The sequence below is a fragment of the Rhinoderma darwinii genome, chromosome 4 (assembly GCF_050947455.1).
Source record: "Rhinoderma darwinii isolate aRhiDar2 chromosome 4, aRhiDar2.hap1, whole genome shotgun sequence".
NCBI lineage: Eukaryota > Metazoa > Chordata > Amphibia > Anura > Rhinodermatidae > Rhinoderma > Rhinoderma darwinii.
Window position 1 is genome coordinate 274,336,242 of NC_134690.1, and position 22,136 is coordinate 274,358,377.

General features: G+C 41.3%; 1 protein-coding gene across 3 annotated transcripts in view; it reads right to left on the minus strand.

Moving 5' to 3' along the window:
* Nucleotides 1-207: 207 nt before the first annotated feature.
* The window catches only part of LOC142761124 (ribosomal protein S6 kinase alpha-2), a 372,393-nt gene continuing 350,464 nt past the window's right edge, over nucleotides 208-22,136 (minus strand). For all 3 annotated transcript variants that reach the window (XM_075864316.1, XM_075864315.1, XM_075864314.1), the window contains 2 exons: nucleotides 1,586-1,723; nucleotides 208-1,005 (listed from right to left, as the gene is read on the minus strand). In XM_075864316.1, the coding sequence (XP_075720431.1) occupies nucleotides 880-1,005; nucleotides 1,586-1,723 (264 nt within the window). In that variant the 3' untranslated portion in view covers nucleotides 208-879. The remainder of the gene's footprint in view (nucleotides 1,006-1,585; nucleotides 1,724-22,136) is intronic.

Below are 22,136 nucleotides of genomic sequence, written 5' to 3' on the forward strand. Positions count from 1 at the left end.
ATGGTGGATCTTTCTGCTTGGCACAAAGTATGAACCAGCAAACATCTTCACCACACACAACCTACTTCTGCCATTACCAAGTTTCATCTGAGGGAACCCCTGAGATCAATCGTTACTCAAATTCCGAAAAAGTGTATTCATGATTAGAAATGGCTATCACAATGACTTTCAAACACTCAAAAGCAAAAAATTTAATAAAGACAGGTATGATGTCCCCTAATGACTTTAATACATAAATGAGTTAATAGAAATACATTTGCATGAAGGAATGTTAGATATATATATAAAATATCCTGACACATGGAGTCAGCCGGTGTTTGCTTATATTGCTTATATCATATACCCCTTGAAAAAGCTGAGGGCGAAACGTGCGTCAGGGTTCTGTGGTGGTGGTCTTGTGTGTATGCGGGGCACAATATGCAACAATATGATTTGTACCTGTCTGTTGTTTGCCGTACTCATTATGTAGGTTACACAGGATGGCACTTTAATGCATTTACCTACTGAGTGTATACCTCTTGTAACCCTAGTCATTACTTGTGATTGTTATACACATTTGTGACATTGTATTACTGTTGTGCATATTATGGTTCCCTGACTACCATTATATGGTTTTAAACTGTGTACGTCCTATTTTTAGGTCTTGATGGGCAATTGATTTTTATAATTCTCAATAAAATTGAATTTTTGTATGATACACATGGTGTGCTTTAGGTTTTGTTTATTACACGCACGTGTCTATACATAAGTTGGTAGGTACAATATTTATGCATTGGTATGTTCAGACGGTTATAAGGTTTGGGCCTAGTTAGGTATAGGTAATAATGTTTGCTTATATTTTCTTAGGTCGGGAAGTAACATTTGTAATCTATGATATCATTATAGTCTTGTAGAAGTAACTCTACTCAATCCTCTTCTCTTAGCAAGACTGGAAGAATTCACTGGTTCCAGTTTGGGTGCCCGAGGTCTGTGGTTTAATGCGTAATATGTAGCTTCCATTGCAGCCTGAAAATACAGAAAAGGAATTATTATACTTGGAATTGTGTAGTAGTGAGTGAATGAATGAATGAATAAATGAATGAATGAGAGAGACTACAGTGTGGCCCACTACACAGTTAGAGACAGAGACTCAGTACTATCTGTGCCTACATCAGAGTATGTTCCTTAGCTAGAAAAATGACCACCACATTGCAATAAAAGCTTATCGCTACAAATATAGTTGAAATAAGTCTCAGATGTTAAAATATTTTCATTTGAGATCAGCACAGTTTTATTTGTGATTGTCACAATGCAATACATGTTATAAATGATTACTTCGCATTCTGTAAAAATAATATGTTGTGTATTAAGGTATATTCAGATGATGCAGTCAAATCACAGTTACTTACCACAATTACAGGTACATTTTATAATGATTTTGCGGTAAATATGGTAATAAACCGCAGTTTGACTGCATCGTACCCTTATGGTTTTAGCAAATGCAGTGCAAATAAAAAAATTGTTCACAGACCTTTCAGAAGTAAAATAAAATTGGTGCTGTATGAAAACTCTAAATATTTGGATATATAAAAGAAAAAAAACAAACCTTCGCTGCATGGAAATCATGTCGGCTTAGTTGATCTTGTGACAAATAGTCTCTGTTCACAATCCATGGATGTTGTAAGACCTGACTTGCTGTTAAGCGTTGATGAGGGTCTAAGTAAAGCATTTTAGAAACTAGATCCTACAGTAAAGGGAAAAGACAGTTGTATATTCATATATATATTTTTTTTTAGAAAGATGTGACAGTTATGAGAAAGGGATGAATAATTAGTTAAAAGAACACTTTCATCAGAAAGGGGTATTTTTACCGCATTGCAATAACATAATCAAAGAACATCTGTTTTATTTTTTAAAATAAGGTTTTTATGCTGCCCGTCATCAGTACCTTTGTATGAGCCGTCACCTTCCTAGATAGCCTGACGGGTGCCCGAAAAAGACATATTTTTCACATATAGATTGTTCAAAACTGAATTTTGTTGGGGGGATGCAAGTGTCCCTTTAAGGCCTCATGCCCACTTCAGTTATTTTCTTCAGTGTGCTATCCGGTGTTTTAATGGATAGCACACTGACACATTAATTTCTATAGGGTCATGCACACTTCCGTTTTTTTAACCGAACTGAGTGGCCGTTCCGACAAAAATAGGACAGGTCCTACTCCTGTACATTTTTGATGGAACAGTCTTGACCATTCCATTAATTTGGTCCATTGAAACACCAGACTGCTCACGGAACCCATCCGTATGTGGTTGCTGTTTCACGGATCCGTCATTCGCGGTCGTACGACGGGCAACGGAATTGTGAATGAGGGCTAATTGTAGGACAAGAAAGTAGATGTTAGTGAAGTAGTGAATATGGTGAAGATCTCTGGTAACTAACATATGTGGAAGCCTCTGGCATGGATGTTTGATCGTGTAATATGACTATATGTAAAATAATACAGATGTGGACAAAGCTATCTCAACCCTTGCAATGTATTCAAATAAGGCTTTGTTCACATCTGCGTTGCTAGTTCCACTGTTCTGCTCCATCATAGGAGCAGAGAGACGAAAATAGCAGCAATAAAGGATACCTCGTATGGTGGATACCAACTGCGCCCGATTATAAATGGACTTAAATAGGTTGGGTTGCCACCAAGTGTCCTTGGTTTAACTGGAAAATATAGCGGAGTATACTGCACTATTTTCTCCATAATTTTGGCCCGGATCTGTGACGGAGGCCCCTCATGGCTCCTCCAACGCAGATGTACCATGGTACCACCATTCTATGCTCTGCTCCTGACCACACGCATGAGACTGTAGTAGAGGCAGCAAACGATAAACTGCGAGAGCAACCTATTGAGGTGAAAAGTTCCACCCAAAGCACACCCCTATATATGTGCCTGGAGTGTACTCTATAGAAGCGTGTGTGCAGGGGCGTAACTAGAAAAGACTAGTAGATTCTGTCATACTGCCCCCCTGTAGATTCTGCCATACAACCCCCTGTAGACAGTGCTATACAGTTGCCCTTTGTAGATAGTGCTATACAGCCCCCTCTAGATAGTGCCCCCATGTAGATAGTTTCCCCACCTCCTCCTTGTAGATAGTGCCATACAGCCCACCTGTAGATAGTGAACCCAACCCCCCCCTTGTAGATAGTGCCATGCAGCCATCCCTGTAGATAATGGCCGCACACCCTCCTTGTAGGTAGTGCCACCCTTCCTCCCTGTAGATAGTGCCCCCTCCCCATTATATACAGTACCATACATCCCCCTTATGTGGACACTGACGTCAAGGGCTTCCCTGGGCTCAGCGCTTAAAGTAGAGCTGTGCCCGGGGAGTACTCTGTACTAATGCTGACGCAGGTACCCTGCATCAGCATTGGGTTCAACTGTATCTGCGTCCTGAGGACGCAGATACAGTTGATACCGGGAGTCCGGGACATAACCAGTACAGACTGATTTTTAGCAAGCATTTGATAATTCGGCATACGGACTTTGTTGTAGCATAACAACCAAGTAAGTCTGTAATAATATAACATCAGACTGTCTGGATTGAATACCGTTGTAAAATAACAAACTGTGTTCAATGAACGACCCTGACACATACCCCCAGGTGCCACATGTGTCGTAGTAGTATAACTACCTACACAAATTACAGTGAAAGCAGAATTGGTATTGGCTCGCTCCCAAGGCCCCTAAAGAAATCAACACCAAAATACATCACAGGCTGTATGAACCAGAAGCTATACCCCGGTATCAACTGTTTTGCATAACTGAAAAAGATGTAGACGTTTGAAATTAATGTGACCAACTCCTGCTTGAGTCAATGGAGGTTTACGAATGTCGATTGTGTTGAAGAATTTGCTCTTGCAATTTGTTGATTGGCAGCATTTTGTCTGTTCTTGATGTTCAAAACAGTGAGCTCCTTAAAATTTACCCCACTGCTAGAATGTCTGGACTCTGGAGGAACGACTTTGATATTGTATTGGTAAGATAGCCTAGTCCGAAACTATGAGTTTTTCTGTGTAGATGGTTCCAGATCCTGGCACTGGGTATGCTATGCTGTAGTCACCCAATATGAGGTATTGTGTAAGAGACCACTCCCCTCCAGCAAATCTTCACAGGAGGCTGAGGTAACGTCACTCACAGATGAGTCTTTACAGATATAGATAGAAAAGAGGTGAAAATTGCCTGACCATTGAAAGTCTTATGCCAGATTTTAGTAAAATAATTTTTGTTTGTTTGTGGTATTAATCAGACATCTATAGGACCTGATGGGGTAGGATTTACAAGTGTTCTGAATTATCAGATAAGTGTGGAAAAATAAGACCACCCTTTTGAAATAGTCTATCTATATGCAACATGGGTTTCCATTGTAAATTTGTAATGTAGAGATACTTCATCATATACAGTATGTACAAGACAGGATTCACGGTAGTCACAATACACAAGATAAATCATCCAGAAACCACTCCCACATTCTTTTTCATCTCAAGGAGCGGAGCTGGAGGTGCTTGCTGAGGCTTGTAACCTGGGAAAAGGTAAGACGGCCAACATTTACAATGACTCTGGGTACACTTTTGGCATCGCCCACGATTATGGTCCATTGGTAGTGGGAACTTTTGTTGGATCATCGGGTAAGCCTATTGGGAGCGCAAGAGATGACAGACCTGGCAAGGAGAGTATGTGCAGGCAGGTATCATCAAATTTGCTTGTCCCTGGATTCAATAATGCCACCACTAGGTTTGTAGTAGACTGCATGATATGTACACGGCATGACATAGGTAAAACAGCAAAAATACCTATAAAAAGTGCACCCGGCCATATTACCCATTCCAGTGACTGCAGAACATACAACTACCCAAGGTAGGTGTGTATAAAAATGTGCTCATATGTGTGGACCTGTTCTCAGAGTGGCCTGAAGCCTGGTCAGTATCTTCCCCATTGCAGAAGTTGTGTGTAGTGACAGGGGAATAGTTTTACCTTAACCCCTTCCCGCTTTTGGGCGTGACTGTACATCCAGATTCAAACTGCGTTCCCGCACAAGGGCGTACAGACACGCCCTATAGATAAAGCCAGCACAGGAGCTATGCACGCTTCATCTTCAGCGGCTGTCAGCTGTAATACACAGCTGACATCCCGCTGCAACGGTGGTGATAGCAGTTACCGCCGATCACCGCTGTTTAACCTCTTCAATGCGGCTGTCAATGGCGTCCGCCGCATTGAAGTGGTTGACAGAGGAAGGGGGCTCCCTCTGTACCCCCGGCCCTCCCCACGATAGCCATTGCTAGGCTTCCTGGTTGCCCCGTTATGGAAGCCTATTAGGTCCCGCCCGAGGCATGACGTAATAGGCTAACTGTCTGATGAAGAATGACAGTTACAATACACTGCACTACATAAGTAGTGCAGTGTATTGTACCGGGGATCAGAAGACCAGATATTCAAGTCCCCAGGTCAGTGTAATAAAAAAAGTGAAAAAAGATAAAAAAAAATGTGAAAGAAAAATAAATAAATAAAAGTTTTAATTAATAAAAACAACAATCGCCCTGTTTCCCTGATCAACTCCTTTATAATTAGAAAAAAAATGAAAACATGAAAAAAAACTATACATAATAGGTATCGTCGCGTTCGGAACGGCCTGATCTATAAAAATATCACATTATTTTTACCTCACGGTGAACACCGTTAAAAAAATAATAAAAAACCATGACAGCATTTTATTTTTTGGTCATCTTGTCTCAAAAAAAATGTAATAAAAAGTGACCAAAAAGTTGCAAGTAACGCAAAATTGTACCAATGGAAACTACAGTTCGTCACGCATAAAACAAGCCCTCCGGCAGTGACTAAAAAATAAAAAAGTTATGGCTGTCAGAAAATGGCGACACTAAAACATGATTTTTTTAGGAAAGAGTATTTTTATTGTGGGAACGTAGTGAAACGTAAAAAAACAATATAAATTTGATGTCGCTGTAATCGTATCGACCCGCAGAATAAAGTTAACATGTTGTTTATACTGCGCGGTGAACACTAACAAATAAAAATAAAAACCGTGCTAGCATTGCTGTTTTTTGGTTTCCTCATCTCCCAAAAAATTGAATAGATAGTGATAAAAAAAAATAAAAAATCGCATGTACCCCATGGAACCAATAAAAATTACAGCTCCTTCCAAAAAAAACAAGCCCTCACACAGCTCCATCAACGGAAAAATAACACGTTATGACTCTCAAAACGCAATGATGCAAAATGATGCTAAATGATGACCCAGACTAATTTTTTAGGTCCAGTAGAATTTCACAAAATACCCCACATCATCATTTGCTGGACCCCACAGGTGGACCCTGTAGATGCAGCGGAGAACACTTTAGGGCCTTGTGCTGCTTATAGGGCTAGTGAAGAAGTCAAAGATTAGGCAATACCGGAGCGCAGATATTTTGTATAATACCCAATCAACCCTGACTGAGCATAAAGGACTGGTTCAAAGCGTACCACACCAATCCATGGATTATTCATTCACCCCATTATTACATCATCCTATTATGCCCTGATGTACTCTGCCCAGCTTACATATACCCTGATGTACTCCGCCAAGCTTACATATACCCTGATGTACTCCGCCCAGCTTACATATGCCCCCACATTCAGGGGCGTAACTAGGAAAGACTGGGCCCCATAGCAAACTTTTGACTGGGGCCCCCCTCCCCTGGGTGTCACACAACCCCCCCTTGTAGATAGTGCCTTTTTACAGCCCCCCCTGTATATAACGCCATACAGCCCCCCCCCCTCTGTAGATAGCGCCATACATCCCCCTGTAGAGAGCGCCATACATCCCCCTGTAGATAACGCCATACAGCCCCCCTGCAAAGAACGCCATACAGCCCCCCCTGTAGAGAACGCCATACAGCCCCCCCTGTAGAGAACGCCATACAGCCCCCCCCCTGTAGGGAACGCCATACAGCTCCCCCCTGTAGGGAACGCCATACAGCCACCCCCCACTGTAGGGAACGCCATACAGCGTCCCCCCTCCCATAAAAATGTGACCTACAGTGTGCCCTACAAAATACATGTATCCCCTCTCCACAGGATCTCAACAGGATAGGGGATACATGAGTGATCGCTGGCAGCGATAGGGAGAACGGGGGACTGAAAGTCCCCTGAACTTCTCCATGACAAACCTCTGACTTCCGGGGTCTGCGCAGCTCAAAAAATGAAAGGAGCGCTGGTCACGCATGCGCACAAGCGCGACCGGTGCTCCATTCATTTCTACGGAGCTGCCGACACAGACCCCGGAAGTCCGAGGTTTGTGATGGACAACTTCAGGGGACTTTCAGTCCCCTGTTCTCGCTATCAATGCCAGTGATCACATATGTATCCCCTATCCTGTGGATGTCCTGTGGATAGGGGATACATGTATTTTGCTCTATTTTGCGCCTTCAGGACCAGACACCGTTTAGCCATTTTTAGCACGTGTTAGTTAAATGGCTATAACTTTTTTATTTGTTGGGCTAACGACGTGATTTTTGCGACATTTTTTCCGTAGACAATGCAGGTTTCATTTTTTATCATTTTTATACCCATCTTTTTTGCTATTTTCGAATTTTTATTCATAAAGTTTGAAAATAATAGTAAAAAAATAAGCTTTTTTACATTTCAGCTATTTTATTTTTTGGTAATAACATAGTTTTACCCTAAAATAGACCTTTTATTTGTGATCGTCATTGTCTACCGTAAATTTTTATATATTACATGTCTATATTAGGGTAATTAGGTCAGTGCTAGTGTTACAACAATGATTGGCGGGGGGGAACGTTTTTTTTTGGGATGGGTATTTTATGTGTATTTATTATTAAAAAATTTTTTGCACTTTACTTTATTCTTTTTTTATTACTATGGTCTGTCCCCCAAAGGTCAAAGAAGACCTTTGGGGAACTTTATATATATTTTTTCTTTCTTTTACACCATATTTTTCCACTGTAACTGGAGCTGCACAGCAGCCCCAGTTACAGGGGAAATCAGCCCTTTCATAGTGACGATTGTCATTAATAGGGCTGTGCTGGGTCTAGTAAGACCCAGCAGCAGCCTGCCACTAACGGCACCCTGCGATCATGTGACCAGTCACATGATCACCGGGAGGAATAGAGATAGCGCCGCTGCTGCTGTCTCTATTCCTGTACACAGCGTGCATTCAGCGCTGTGTACAAGTGATCAGAGAAGAAAGAAGCAGCGAAAGCTGCTTCTATCCTCTCCTCAGGGTCCCCGGCAGTCACTGACAGCCGGAGACCCGACATTCAGCTGCCCGATCGCGCGGGCAGCAAGTTAAAACCCGAGCCGTAGAAAGTCTATGGCTCGGGTTTTAAGGACCCTGACCTTTGGCCGTAAAAATACAGCCAGCGGTCGGGAACCAGTTAATGGCAGAGCGGGGAGATACCTCCCTGCTCTGCCTTAGTGTTCAGTGGCGTCCCGCTGTAGCAGCCATAGCGGCTGCTAGCGGAGCCTCCGGCCATGGTGGGGGCCCGTGCTGGCGGGCGACACGGGCCCCCTCATGCTGCGGGCCCCGTAGCAGCCACTACTGCTGCTATGGCGGTAGTTACGCCACTGCCCACATTATAAGCTGAAATACCAGTAAAACACCAAGCAAAATCTGCGCTTCAAAAGCCAAATGGTGGTCCAACTGAGCCTGGCAGTGTGCCCAAACGGCAATTTATGACCACATATGGGGTATTACTTTATTCTGGAGAACCCGCTTAACAATTTATGGGATGTGTGTCTACAGTGATACAAGCTGGGCACAACACATTGGGCACTGAAATGGCATATCTGTGGAAAACTGCAATTTTCAATCTGCAACATCTATTGTGTACTAATTTTTGCAAAACACTTGTGGGGTCAAAATGCTCACTACACCCCTAGATAAATTCTTTGAGGGATCTAGTTTCCAAAATGGGGTAATTTTTCGGGGGTACAACTGTACTGGTACTATAGCACAATGCAACATTGTGTCAAAAAACGAATTTAGTAAAATTTCCACTCCAAATACTAAATGGCACTCCTTCCCTTTAGAGCCTTGCTGTGTGTCCAAATAGCAGTTTATGACCACGTGTGGGGTATTCCCCTAGTCTGAAGAAGTTGCTTTACAGATGTTACGGTGCTTTTTCTCCTTTATTTGTTGAGAAAATTAACAATTTTGAACTAATGCTACGTCTTATTGGAAAGTAATGTAATTTTTCGTTTTCACTGCCCATTTCTAATGAAATCTATGAGACACCTGTGAGGTTAAAATCTTCACTACACCCCTAGATGAATTCCTCAATGGGTGTAGTTTGCCAAATGGAGTCACTTTTGGGGAGTTTCCACTGTACTGGTACCTAAGGGGCTTTGCAAAAGCGACATGGTGCAGAAAAACCAATCCAGCAAAATCTGCTCTCCAAAAACCAAATGGTGCTCCTTCCCTTCTGAGCCCTGATGTGTATTCATACAGTAGTTTATTACCACATATGGGGTATTTCCATACTCCGGAGAATTAGCTTTACAAATGCTATGGTGATTTTTCTCCTTTATTTGATGAGAAAATGAAACATTTTGACCTAAAGCTACGTCTTAGTGGAAAAAAATTACTTTTTTCATTTTTACTGCACAATTCTAATGAAATCTATGAAACACCTGGGGTTCAAAATGCTCACTACACCCCTAGTTGAGTTCCTCTAGGGGTGTAGTTTCCCAAATGGAGTCACTTTTTGGGGGTTTCCACTGTACTGGTACCTTAGGAGCTTTACAAATGCGACATGGTGCAGAGAAATCAATCCAGCAAAATCTGTACTCCAAAAGCTAAATGGCGCTCCTTCCCTTTTGAGTCCTGCCGCTTGCCCAAACAGCAGTTTATGACCACATGTTGGGTATTTCCGTACTCTGGAGAAGATGCTTTACAAATGTTGGGGTGCTTTTCCTCATTGATTTGTTGAAAAAAATAAAAATTCTGAGGTAAAGCTACAGCTTATTGGAAAATAATGTAATTTTTCATTTTCACTGCCCAATTCTAATGAAATCTATGAAATACCTGTGTGGTCAAAATGCTCACTACACCCCTAGATGAATTCCTCTAGGGTTGTAGTTTCCCAAATGGAGCCACTTTTGGGGGGTTTCCTTTGTTTTTGCACCACAAGACCTCTTCTAACCTGACATGGTGCCTGAAATATAATTTGAGAAAAGGAAGGCCGAAAAATCCAGCAGGTGCTCTTTTGCTTCTGGGGCCTTTGTTTCAGGCCCGTAGCATACTAGGGCCACATGTGGGATATTTCTAAAAACTGAAGAACCAGGGCAATAAATATTGAGTTGTGTTTCTCTGGTAAAAAAAAATTCTTCAGTATTACAGGTAAAATGGATTAAAATGTAATTTCTGCAAAAAAAAATGAAATTTGCAAATTTCCCTTCCACTTTGCTTTAATTCCTGTAAAACGCATAAAGGGTTAAGAAACTTTCTAAATGCTGTTTTGAATACTTTAAAGGGTGCAGTTTTTAAAATGGGGTGATTTGTGGGAGTTCCTAATATATAAGGCCCTCAAAGCTACTTCAGATCTGAACTGTTCCCTAAACAAAATAGGCTTTTGACATTTTCTTGAAAATGTGAGAAATTGCTGCTAAACTTATAAGCCTTGTAAAGTCCTAGAAAAATAAAAGGAAGTTCAAAAAATCATGCAAACATAAAGTAGACGTATGGGAAATGTTAACTAGTCACTATTTTGTGTGGTATAACTATCCGTCTTACAAGCAGATACATTTGAATTAAAAAAAGTTCTAATTTTTGCAAATTTTCTCTAAATTTTGGTGTTTTACACGAAAAATATTGAATTTATCGACCAAATTTTTGCACGAACATAAAGTACAATATGTCACGAGAAAACACTCTCAGAATTGCTTGGATAGGTAAAAGCATTCCGGAGTTATTACCACATAAAGTGACACATGTCAGATTTAAAAAATCAGGCTGTGTCATTTGGTCCAAAAGTGGCTGCGTCCTTAAGGGGTTAAGTATTAAACTGGTATTTGTACAATGTTTAAGAAATCAGCAGCTCCCTACATGCTATGCAAAAGTTAGTTTGTTTGATAACGGTATTCAAGAAGTGTTGTGGGAGGTTACGTTTTATTTAAAGTTCTGGCATGTGTCAGTGTTATAATTTGTAAATGATAACTTCTCAGTGGAAGTAGATTCCCATTTGAAAACATTTTTTTTGTGGTGAAAAGGAAAATGTTAAAACAAAAAAATTCTGATCAGGAACTATACCTCTGGATTATTTTGTTTTGCTGAGGATTGAACCAGCTGATTGGTAAGACAATTCTGTGCAGTATATATAAAAAGAAGAAAAATCAGTTTGTATGTATCACTTTTAGTATACTGCCCAATGTGTGTAATTTTTAATGTTTTCCTTCAATTGAACTACCTGATTAAGATCAATTAATGATTATGCAATGAAAAAGATTGTTCTCCACAGTGTCCAACTGGGAGCGGAAGGCGTGAAAACCAGATTCTAATGGAATGTGGACAGATAAGGAAGGTAAACCTGCAGCACCCAAGGCACGCTTGATGGCATTTGCATTGATGGTGTGTGGCCTCACATGTGACTCCAAGACTGCAAGGATTAGTTTGTTAAGATCTAATTGGTATCACATTGGCATGTGCAGACATCTCTGGAGAGAAGGGCGTCGACGGGATGGGAGGAGTTCGTGGTCCGAGGTCTCTGACCACAAACTCCTCCCATCCTGTCCACGCCCTTCTCTCCAGAGATGTCTGCACATGCGGCCATTCTGTTCCGCAGTGACCACTAGGGAGTGCTTGCGAACTCAGTCGAGCCTTAAGGAGCCAGAGCGCACACATATGTGAGATTGAGCTGAATGCTCCCAGATCACCCTGGACTCTAAGAATGGCTCTGCCCCTCCCTGCATTGCCTGAGCGTTGATGTCGTTACCTAAGTTTGTCTCTGCAAATGGTCCCCTAAGTGTCGCCAGTTACCAGTGTTCCCTGTTCCTGCTACCTGTAACCTGTATCCCATGTTATCCTTGTCCAAGTGCCGTATTCAGTTGGAATCGTGCTGTGCTGAGTACCTTGCCTGTCCTGCTTCACCATGCCTGGTGCCTGCCTGCTGCCTAGTCCCATCCGAACCTGTCTTGCTAATGTCTGAAGCTACCACAGGTACACCTATACAAACTATAGACTTTGACCTGTGTCCTGTTGGCCAGCTGCCATACCGTTAATGTTGTATGGCCTAGTGGGTCCACACACCCTTCGTGACAGTACCCTGTAGCTACACATTTTCTAGGTGCCCAGTCCAGCAGGACAAAGACGTTTTTCTTATATAAAGGTGTTTGTTTGATTTAGTTTAAGGGCCTGTCATTGTTATTACATGTACTTAGAACAACTTTTATAGAGTATGCAGATGTTGTTATCCCCAGATAAGCATTTATTTTAACAATTGATATAGGTTGGGTCCCCAGCAAGTGCCAACAAACACAGCCTGAGCCAATACAACATGCTTGTCGTGAACTGAAGGCAGTGTCACAATTCTAAGCAGCCATGCAGACAAGCAACTTGCCGGAGGATGAGGATTTTGATGCGGAGTGTTTGTGGCAGTCATAATAAAACTCCACTAATCCGCCTACGAGGGAACTAACCCCAGGCTCACAGTATAAGGTGCTGCGTACAGTCCGGTGACATATAGTAACAAGAGACATTGACTCACAAATGAGAAGGACCAAACCAAGTCCTGCTGACATCAGCAAATGTCAAAGTAAAGCAAAGGCCATAGACTTGAGTGAACCAGACAGCAGCATCCAAGTGTTCACTGCGGAAGATGAGTAATTGACCAGGAGGTGGGTAATAATAAATCCCCTACTGGACACCACCGTACAGTCTGACTCCACAATTGTGTGGGTTACCCTAAGTGTGACAGTCAGTGAAGAGCAGAGGACAGAAGAGGATGAAGATGTGCAGGATTTGTCAATGCACTGATGGGACATGAAAACCCAAACCTGAGGGGAAATGCATAAGATTGGTGATAGCATTATATTACTAAGTTGTGGCACTATTGTTTATATGGTTTAAAGGTTTATAATCATAATATAATATATGTAATTTAATATGAGAAAAAGGGGGTTTGTAATGGATGGTCAATTTGCTTATATTCTCTGTATTAAATTACATTGTGAATTATCAAGCAGGATGCTGGACTCTATACCACCTGCATGATCTTCTCCCCCCTTCTATTTAAAAAATATGTCATCTTAGAATGTTCTTTGCATAACGTTGACAAAACTAACAATTAGTAGTCTGGCTAAACGCCAAGACATAAAGTTATCACATTTGGAATTATTTATCTTTATCCCAGTATTCACATATCAATATGAATAAAACTCCCAAATTCCTGCATACCTTCTCCGGTATTCAGAATTAAAAGGCTATTGCCAGAGAAATAGACTAGGTGTTAAGTGACGTAAGCATAAAATGGATAATTATAATATTACATTTGAAATGTATTGTATGTCTGTGATTAGCTCAATATGAAATATTCTTATTGTATTCTATTGGCTGAATCAGAGTTATCATATTGTAAATGATTGGTTACCTCAAGCCTACACACCCCTTATGAATGATATTATTGTAATTGATTTTGGCAATAAACCTCAGAGGAGTATTTTGAGCATACAAGTAGCGTCTGCGTGTCTTACTCCTTTCCTACATATGTATATCGATATAATCTATGATCAGGAGATGGATAAATATCCTGGAATGGGTTATGTGAAAGCAGTATTTGGCACACTCTTTTAAAAGTGAAATATTTTTTTATTTTTATTTTCTCTGTGATGCCAGTGGCTAAAGAGCAATGTTTCGGTCGTGCGACCTTCATCAGGCACTAAGGAGATATATACAGGTGGTATAGACATATATAGGCAAATCCCATATACATAATTAGGATATAGTACATTCATATTTTCCAATTATATATATACACCGTGTTCTAAATTATTATGCAAATGTTATTTTTCGCTGATTTTCCTAAATATTCTATGCAAATGACAGTCAGTATAATCTTCAAGCCATCAACCGTTGGATAATGCAAATTTTATTGAACAAATCTCCTAATGATAACAGATTTTTGTTTAGAAGAAAAAAAACTCAAAATGCACTGTTTCAAATTATTATGCACAACAGAGATCAAAACATTTTAAAGGTTGTAAAGAGAACTAAAATGGTAATTTGTTGAATTTGCAGCATCAGGAGGTCATATTTACAGAAATCAAAAGCTCTTTCAATAAAAAAAAACTTAACAGGCCAAGTTACATGTTAACATAGGACCCCTTCTTTGATATCACCTTCACAATTCTTGCATCCATTGAATTTGTGAGTATTTGGACAGTTTCTGCTTGAATATCTTTGCAGGATGTCAGAATAGCCTCCCAGAGCTTCTGTTTTGATGTGAACTGCCTCCCACCCTCATAGATATTTTGCTTGAGGATGCTCCAAAGGTTCTCAATAGGTTTGAGGTCAGGGGAACATGGGGGCCACACCATGAGTTTCTCTCCTTTTATGCCCATAGCAGCCAATGACACAGAGGTATTCTTTGCAGCATGAGATGGTGCATTGTCATGCATAAAGATAATTATTCTACGGAAGGCACGGTTCTTCTTTTTTACCACGGAAGAAAGTGGTCAGTCATAAACTCTACGTACTTTGCAGAGGTCATTTTCACACCGTCAGGGACCCTAAAGGGACCTACCAGCTCTCTCGCCATGATTCCAGTCCAAAACATGACTCCGCCACCTCCTTGCTGACGTCGCAGCCTTGTTGGGACATGGTGGCCATTCACCAACCATCCACTACTCCATCCATCTGGACCATCCAGGTTTGCACAGCACTCATCAGTAAACAACACGGTTTGAAAATTAGTCTTCATGTATTTCTGAGCCCACTGCAACCGTTTCTGCTTGTGAGCATTGTTTAGGGGTGGCCGAATAATAGCTTTATGCACACATGCAAACCTCTGGAGGATCCTACACCTTGAGGTTCGTGGGACTCCAGAGGCACCACTGGCTTCAAATAACTGTTTGCTGCTTTGTAATGGCATTTTAGCAGCTGTTCCTAATCCTATTAATTTGTCTGGCAGAAACCTTCCTCATTATACCTTTATCTGAACGAACCCGTCTGTGCTCTAAATCAGACACAAATCTTTTCACAGTACGATGATCACGCCTAAGTTTCCTTGAAATATCCAATGTTTTCATACCTTGTCCAAGGTATTGCACTATTTCACGCTTTTCGGCAGCAGAGAGATCATTTTCCTTTCCCATATTGCTTGAAACCTGTGGCCTGCTTAATAATGTGGAACATCCTTCTTAATTAGTTTTCCTTTGATTGGTCACACCTGGAAAACTAATTATCACAGGCGTCTGAGATTGATTACAATGATCCAAAGAGCCCTAAGACTCAATAGCATCCATGAGTTTAATTGAAAAACTAATAATTAAATATTTATGACACTTAAATCCAATGTGCATAATAATTTGGAACACGGTGTATATACAGACACTATCTAAAAAAAGATAGAAATGCATGCAAAAAATTAAAACAAGAACAGTACGGAGCACCAAGTATCCAGGAAATTGTCATATTACAAACTAGTGCATGATACAAGCCACGGAGCAGCAAGTGGTGTTTCTGGCTTTAAAGGAGATCGTATGGATCCTGTCTGAGTAAATTATATTAAGGAGGTAATAGACATAAATAAATTGTACTGTATAACGTAGGATCATACAAACTTAGACAAGAAGGGCCAGTACGACTGGTATATGTAAAGCAGGTGCCAAGAGGAAACATCGCCGGAAATAATGACAATGATCTAGAGATTGTTTTGGATCATGAAAAAATGCCATGTGAAGCCAGCACCTAGATAGGTAATGGAGTACATAAGGAGTTTACATAATATCATAAAAATAATAAAGAGTTTCTTACCTCAGCCGTTCTGGGGACTATTTCGAAAATTGTACTGGCACTGGTTGCATAATAGCGGCTTGCTGCTGGAAAAAAGGCGCTAGTTGACCCTGTTGGCATGCTGCCATTAAATAGGGGAAGCAGCTGTCTTACGTCAGTTGCGCGCCTTGTGACCTCACCGATGACATCGGCGAGTGCGCAGTGGCGAGGATGGCAGAACTGCTGTGCGTTCCACTGTAGCTGGGGATGTAGAGGTGTGGACCGCATTGCGGCGAAATGATGTCGGCAGAACTTTGTGTGAAGCAACGTTGCCATGGAGATGTAGGTATGTAGCACTTACGATCTGTGAATGGGGATTCACAGGAAACGTACTGCAGTAGTTGATCAACTCAGCATAGTGGAAATCTGAGAGGGGAGGTCGTGGGCATGAATGAAGGAATTAAAATTAAAAAATTAGGATAGAGTAACTCAGAAAATACTTAGGACCTGCACTGAAAGGATAATAGATAAAAGGTAGTTTGTAAAATTAGAGGCTCTGTCACCAGATTTTGCAACCCCTATTTGCTTTTGCAGCAGATCGGCGCTGCAATGTAGATAAGAGTAAAGTTTTTATTTTTAAAAAACTAGCATTTTTGGCCAAGTTATCACCATTTTTGTATTTATGCAAATGAGGCTTGCTAAAGTCCAACTGGGCGTGTTTAAAGTAAAAGTCCAACTGGGCGTGTATTGTGTTCGTTACATCGGGGCGTTTTTACTTCTTTTACTAGGTGGGCGTTCTGACGAGAAGTATCATCCACTTCTCTTCAGAACGCCCAGCTTCTGGCAGTGCAGACACAGCGTGTTCTCGAGAGATCACGCTGTGTCGTCACTCACTTCCTGCCCCAGGTCCTGCATCGTGTCGGACGAGCGAGGACACATCGGCACCAGAGGCTACAGTTGATTCTGCAGCAGCATCGGCGTTTGCAGGTAAGTCGATGTAGCTACTTACCTGCAAACTCTGATGCTGCTGCAGAATCAACTGTAGCCTCTGGTGCCGATGTGGCCGACACGATGCAGGACCTGGGGCAGGAAGTGAGTGACGTCACAGCGTGATCTCTCGAGAACACGCTGTGTGTCTGCACTGCCAGAAGCTGGGTGTTAACGAACAGAAGTGGATGATGCTGATTCGTCAGCATCATACACTCCCATTCCTAATGCCCAGCTAGTTAAAGAAGTAAAAACGCCCCGATGTACACACATAATACACGGCCAGTTGTACTTTTACTGTAAACACGCCCAGTTGTACTTTTGCAAGCCTCATTTGCATAAATACAAAAATGGTCATAACTTGGCCAAAAATGCTCGTTTTTTAAAAATAAAAACTTTACTGTAATCTACATTGCAGCGCCGATCTGCTGCAATAGCAGATAGGGGTTGAAAAATCTGGTGACAGAGCCTCTTTAAGTTAAACGAGTAACAATAAAAAAAGGATATTCTAGTTTATCTAATCTAGGTCAGTCAATCAAGAAAGCAGTCCCCGTTGCGACATAGTGAGGCTCAGCGAATCTGAATGAAAAAGAGAATAGATGTTAATACAGTAATATGGGTAAAAATAACATCATGAAATATATAGCATTTTTAAGGAATTTATTATTCATATTTTGCATTCTTGTGATTTCTTAGGTCATGGTCATCTATTATCCGTAACACCTGGTTGTATTTGGATCTAGGTAGTGAGTCTTTGGTAGCCAGGGGATGGTAATTAGAGTAGAGGAGTAGGCCATTTTTATCAGTCTCTTTACTATATAGATCTGAACTAAGTCGACCATATTCATCTTTCTACACCAGTGTGTCTAGGAAACTTATCACCATTATACTATAGTTGAGGGTGAATTGAAGCTCGGGCCATATGTTGTTGAGGTGTATCGTAAAATCCTCAAGGCTATCTAAGGGGCCATACCATAAGCAAAAAACATTGTCAATGTACCTCTTCCACATGGGTACATGCATTTTGAGTAGAGTGTTCGGATAAATAAAATGTTCCTCATACTATGCCATAAAGCAATTAGCATAGGGAGGGGCCATATTGGACCCCATTGCTGTCCCTTGCAGTTGTATGTAATATGTGTCCTCAAAGAGAAAATAATTCTCAGTCAGTATAATGTGAAGTCGGTCTCCACTTAGATCCATGATCTCAGTATGTTTGCCTGCATTACGCAATATTTCCTGCACTTCCTTCAATCTTTTGTTGTGTTGGATAGACGTATAGAGGCTACAAATGTCAAAGGTCACCGGTATGGTGTCAGGTGGTAATTGATCACTTGTTCGAATGGATTATAGGAAAGATGCAGTGTCAAGTAGGAAAGACCTAGTATTTTTAACACAGGGTGTGAGTAATTTTTTCATGAACATTGATAAAGGTGAAAAAATTGAGTCGGTAGATGCTACTATTGGTCGGCCTGGAGGTTTGTCTAATCTTTTATGAATTTTTGGTAAGATGTAGAAAACCGGTATTACCGGGTGTCTGTTTGTTAGAAATGTGACAGTCTCCTGGTCTATTGTATCATTGGCCATGTGTTTCTTCAAAATATTTTGAATCTTATTTGTATTTTGACTAGTGGGATCATGGTTAATAGGTTTATAGACCACTCGGTCTCGCAGTTGTCTATGGACTTCCTCCATGTAAGTAATCCTGTCCATAACTACTATGGCTCCCCCATTGTCTGCAGGCTTACTGATTAAATCTTTGTCGCTCATGAGGGAGAGAAGGGCCTGTCTGTCTATGGCATGGCCCCTTAGATAGCCTCCAGGATTTTACGATACACCTCAACAACATATAGCCCGAGCTACAATTCACCCTCAACCATAGTATAATGGAGATAAGTTTCCTAGACACACTGTTGGAGAAAGAAGAATATGGTAGACTTAGCACAGATCTTTATACTAAAGAGACTGATAAAAATGGCCTACTCCTCTACTATAGTTGCCACCCCCTGGCTACCAAAAACTCACTACCTAGATCCCAATACAACCGGGTGTTACGGATAATAGATTACCCTGATCTAAGAAATCACAGAATGCTAAATATGACTAATAAATTCCTTAAAAGGGGCTATCCTGAGAGAACATTACTACAGCACAAGAACCTACCACACGTCACCCCAGGGAGAATCATAAACGCATCCCATTTATACATGTATATCATCCATGCACATACAAAATTCATCACATCATTAGGAAGCATTGGCCCCTACTTAGTGAAGCCTACTCTCAAATTGAGGAGTTTAAATCTTTTTTTTTTACCATGCTCAAAAAAAAACCTAAAAACCTTAGGGATAAACTGGTTAGAGCCGACGTCGGCTCATCAATAAGGCAACCAAGGCAAGCCTTCTCCAACATTCCAAAGATGGGCACCTACCCTTGTGGATCATGCCTACAATGTTCACACATCATTGGGGGGGGGGGGATAAAATCTATCACCTTCATTCAGGACAGGGTATTCCTGTTAGGGAGTACTTCACTTGGAACACCAATTTTGTAATCTACATGATTAAATGCCATGTGGCCTAGCATACATAGGTGAAACGACACAGTGCATTAAGGACAGAATTCGCCAGCATGAATCTAACATACGTTGTGGGAACGATCCCGGCACATTTTTTCAAATATCAACACAACATTTCACAATTAAAGTTCCAAGTAATTGAGCATGTTCCAGCCCCTAGAAAAGGAGGCGACAGAATCCGAAACTTAAAACACAGAGAGGTCTTCTGGATTCATAAACTACAGACTCTAGAACCAAAAGGTCTGAATAAGGAATATGAGATAAGCAGTTTTCTGTAAAAAACAATAGCTAGATAATAATGCTATATATTGATGTTATTTTTACCCTCATTAATGTATTAAGATCTATTCTCTTTCTCATTCAGACTCGCTGAGCCTCACTATGTCACAACGTGGACTACTTTCTTGATTGACTGACCTAGATTAAACCACCGTATCCTTTCAGAGCCTTTTGGCCACCACCAGACTAATTTCACCCCCTTTTTTTATTGTTACTCGTTTAATTTAATTTGACAAAACTACATTTTATCTATTATCCTTTCAGTGCAGGTTATATGTATTTTCTGAGTTACTCCAGCCTCATTTTTTCATTTTAATTCCTTCATTCATGCCCACCACCTCCCCTTTCAGATTTCCACGATCCTGAGTTGATCGACTACTGCAGTACGTTTCCTGTGAATCCCCATTCACAGATCGTAAGTGCTACATACCTATGTCTCCATGGCAACGTTGCTTCACACAACGTTCTGCCGACGTCAATTTGCCGTGATGCGGTCCACGCCTCTACCTCCCCAGCTACAGTGGAACACACGCCAGTTCCGCCGTCCTCTCCACGGCGCACGTGCCGATGTCATTGGTGACGCCACAAAGGCGTGCACCGGATGTAAGACACAGCTGCTTCCCCTATTTAAAAAGGCTCTGTCACCAGATTTTGCAACCCCTATCTGCTATTGCAGCAGATCGGCGCTGCAATGTAGATTACAGTAACGTTTTTATTTTTTAAAAACGAGCATTTTTGGCCAAGTTATGACCATTTTTGTATTTATGCAAATGAGGCTTGCAAAAGTACAACTGGGCGTGTTGAAAAGTAAAAGTACAACTGGGCGTGTATTATGTGCGTACATCGGGGCGTTTTTACATCTTTTACTAGCTGGGCGTTCTGAAGAGAAGTGGATGATACTTCTCATCAGAACGCCCAGCTAGTAAAAGAAGTAAACACGCCCCGATGTACGCACATAATACACGCCCACTTGTACTTTTACTTTTCAACACGCCCAGTTGTACTTTTGCAAGCCTCATTTGCATAAATACAAAAATGGCCATAACTTGGCCAAAAATTCTCGTTTTTTAAAAATAAAAACGTTACTGTAATCTACATTGCAGCGCCTATCTGCTGCAATAGCAGATAGGGGTTGCAAAATCTGGTGACAGAGCCTCTTTAATGGCAGCATGCAAACAGGGACAACTAACGCCTATTTTCCAGAGGCAAGCCGCTATTATGCAACCAGCGCCAGTACAATTTCCCAAACAGTCCCCAGAACGGCTGAGGTAAGAAACTCCTTATTATCTTTGCAATATTATGTAAACTCCTTATGTATTCCATTACCTATCTCGGTCCTGGCTTCACATGGCATTTTTGCATGCTCCAAAAACTATCTCTAGATCATTGTCATTATTTCCAGCGATGTTTCCTCTTGGCACCAGCTTTACATATACCAGTCGTACTGGCCCTTCCTGTCTAAGTTTGGGTGATGCTACATTATACAGTACCATTTATTTATGTCTATTACCTCCTTAATAGAATTTACTCAGACAGGATCCATACGATCTCCTTTAAATGCAGACACGCCATTTGCTGCTCTGTGGCTTGCATCATGCACTCGTTTGTAATATGACCATTTCCTAGATACTTGGGGATTGGTGGGGGTTTCAACACCCGGACCCCAGCGATACGAACTTTTGATATGTCTTTATGATAAATCAAAAGTTTGATGAAAGTGCAGTTACTGTCTAAAAGGTCGTCCCCTCTTAATAAATTTGTTGCATCTTTCCACTGGCCGTGCACAATCCATCTATCATCAGACATAAAATAAAAAAATATATACTCCAATCACCGCTCCTCTTCACTTCTTCCCCTCGGGTACCCTCAGGCTCCCTCATCATGCTGGGGCTCATACAAGGTCCTGACACCGAGCAGCATCAGGGTCTTATACAGGGGCGTAGCTAAAGGCTCATTGGCCCCGATGTAAAGATTCTTCTTGGGCCCCCCCAAGCTTCTCATGGCCGACGGCCCGCAACTTTCAGCTGCATTGCTAGGTCTCCTAAGTGACCCATTGACGCAGCACTAGCAGCCAGGGGCGTCACTAAGGTCTTGAAATGTCAGGGGAAATAGCCCCAATACATATACCCCCCAAAAAAATTGTGTACGTGTATGTATTTGTGTATATAGGAGACAGCATATCTATAGCACTACGACCCTATAGCTATGGATAGGATTAGATACAGTGGCTCAGCAGACAGTATCACACATGATGGGATTGGATTCAGTATCTCAGCAGACAGTATCACACATTATAGGATTAGATACAGTGGCTCAGCAGA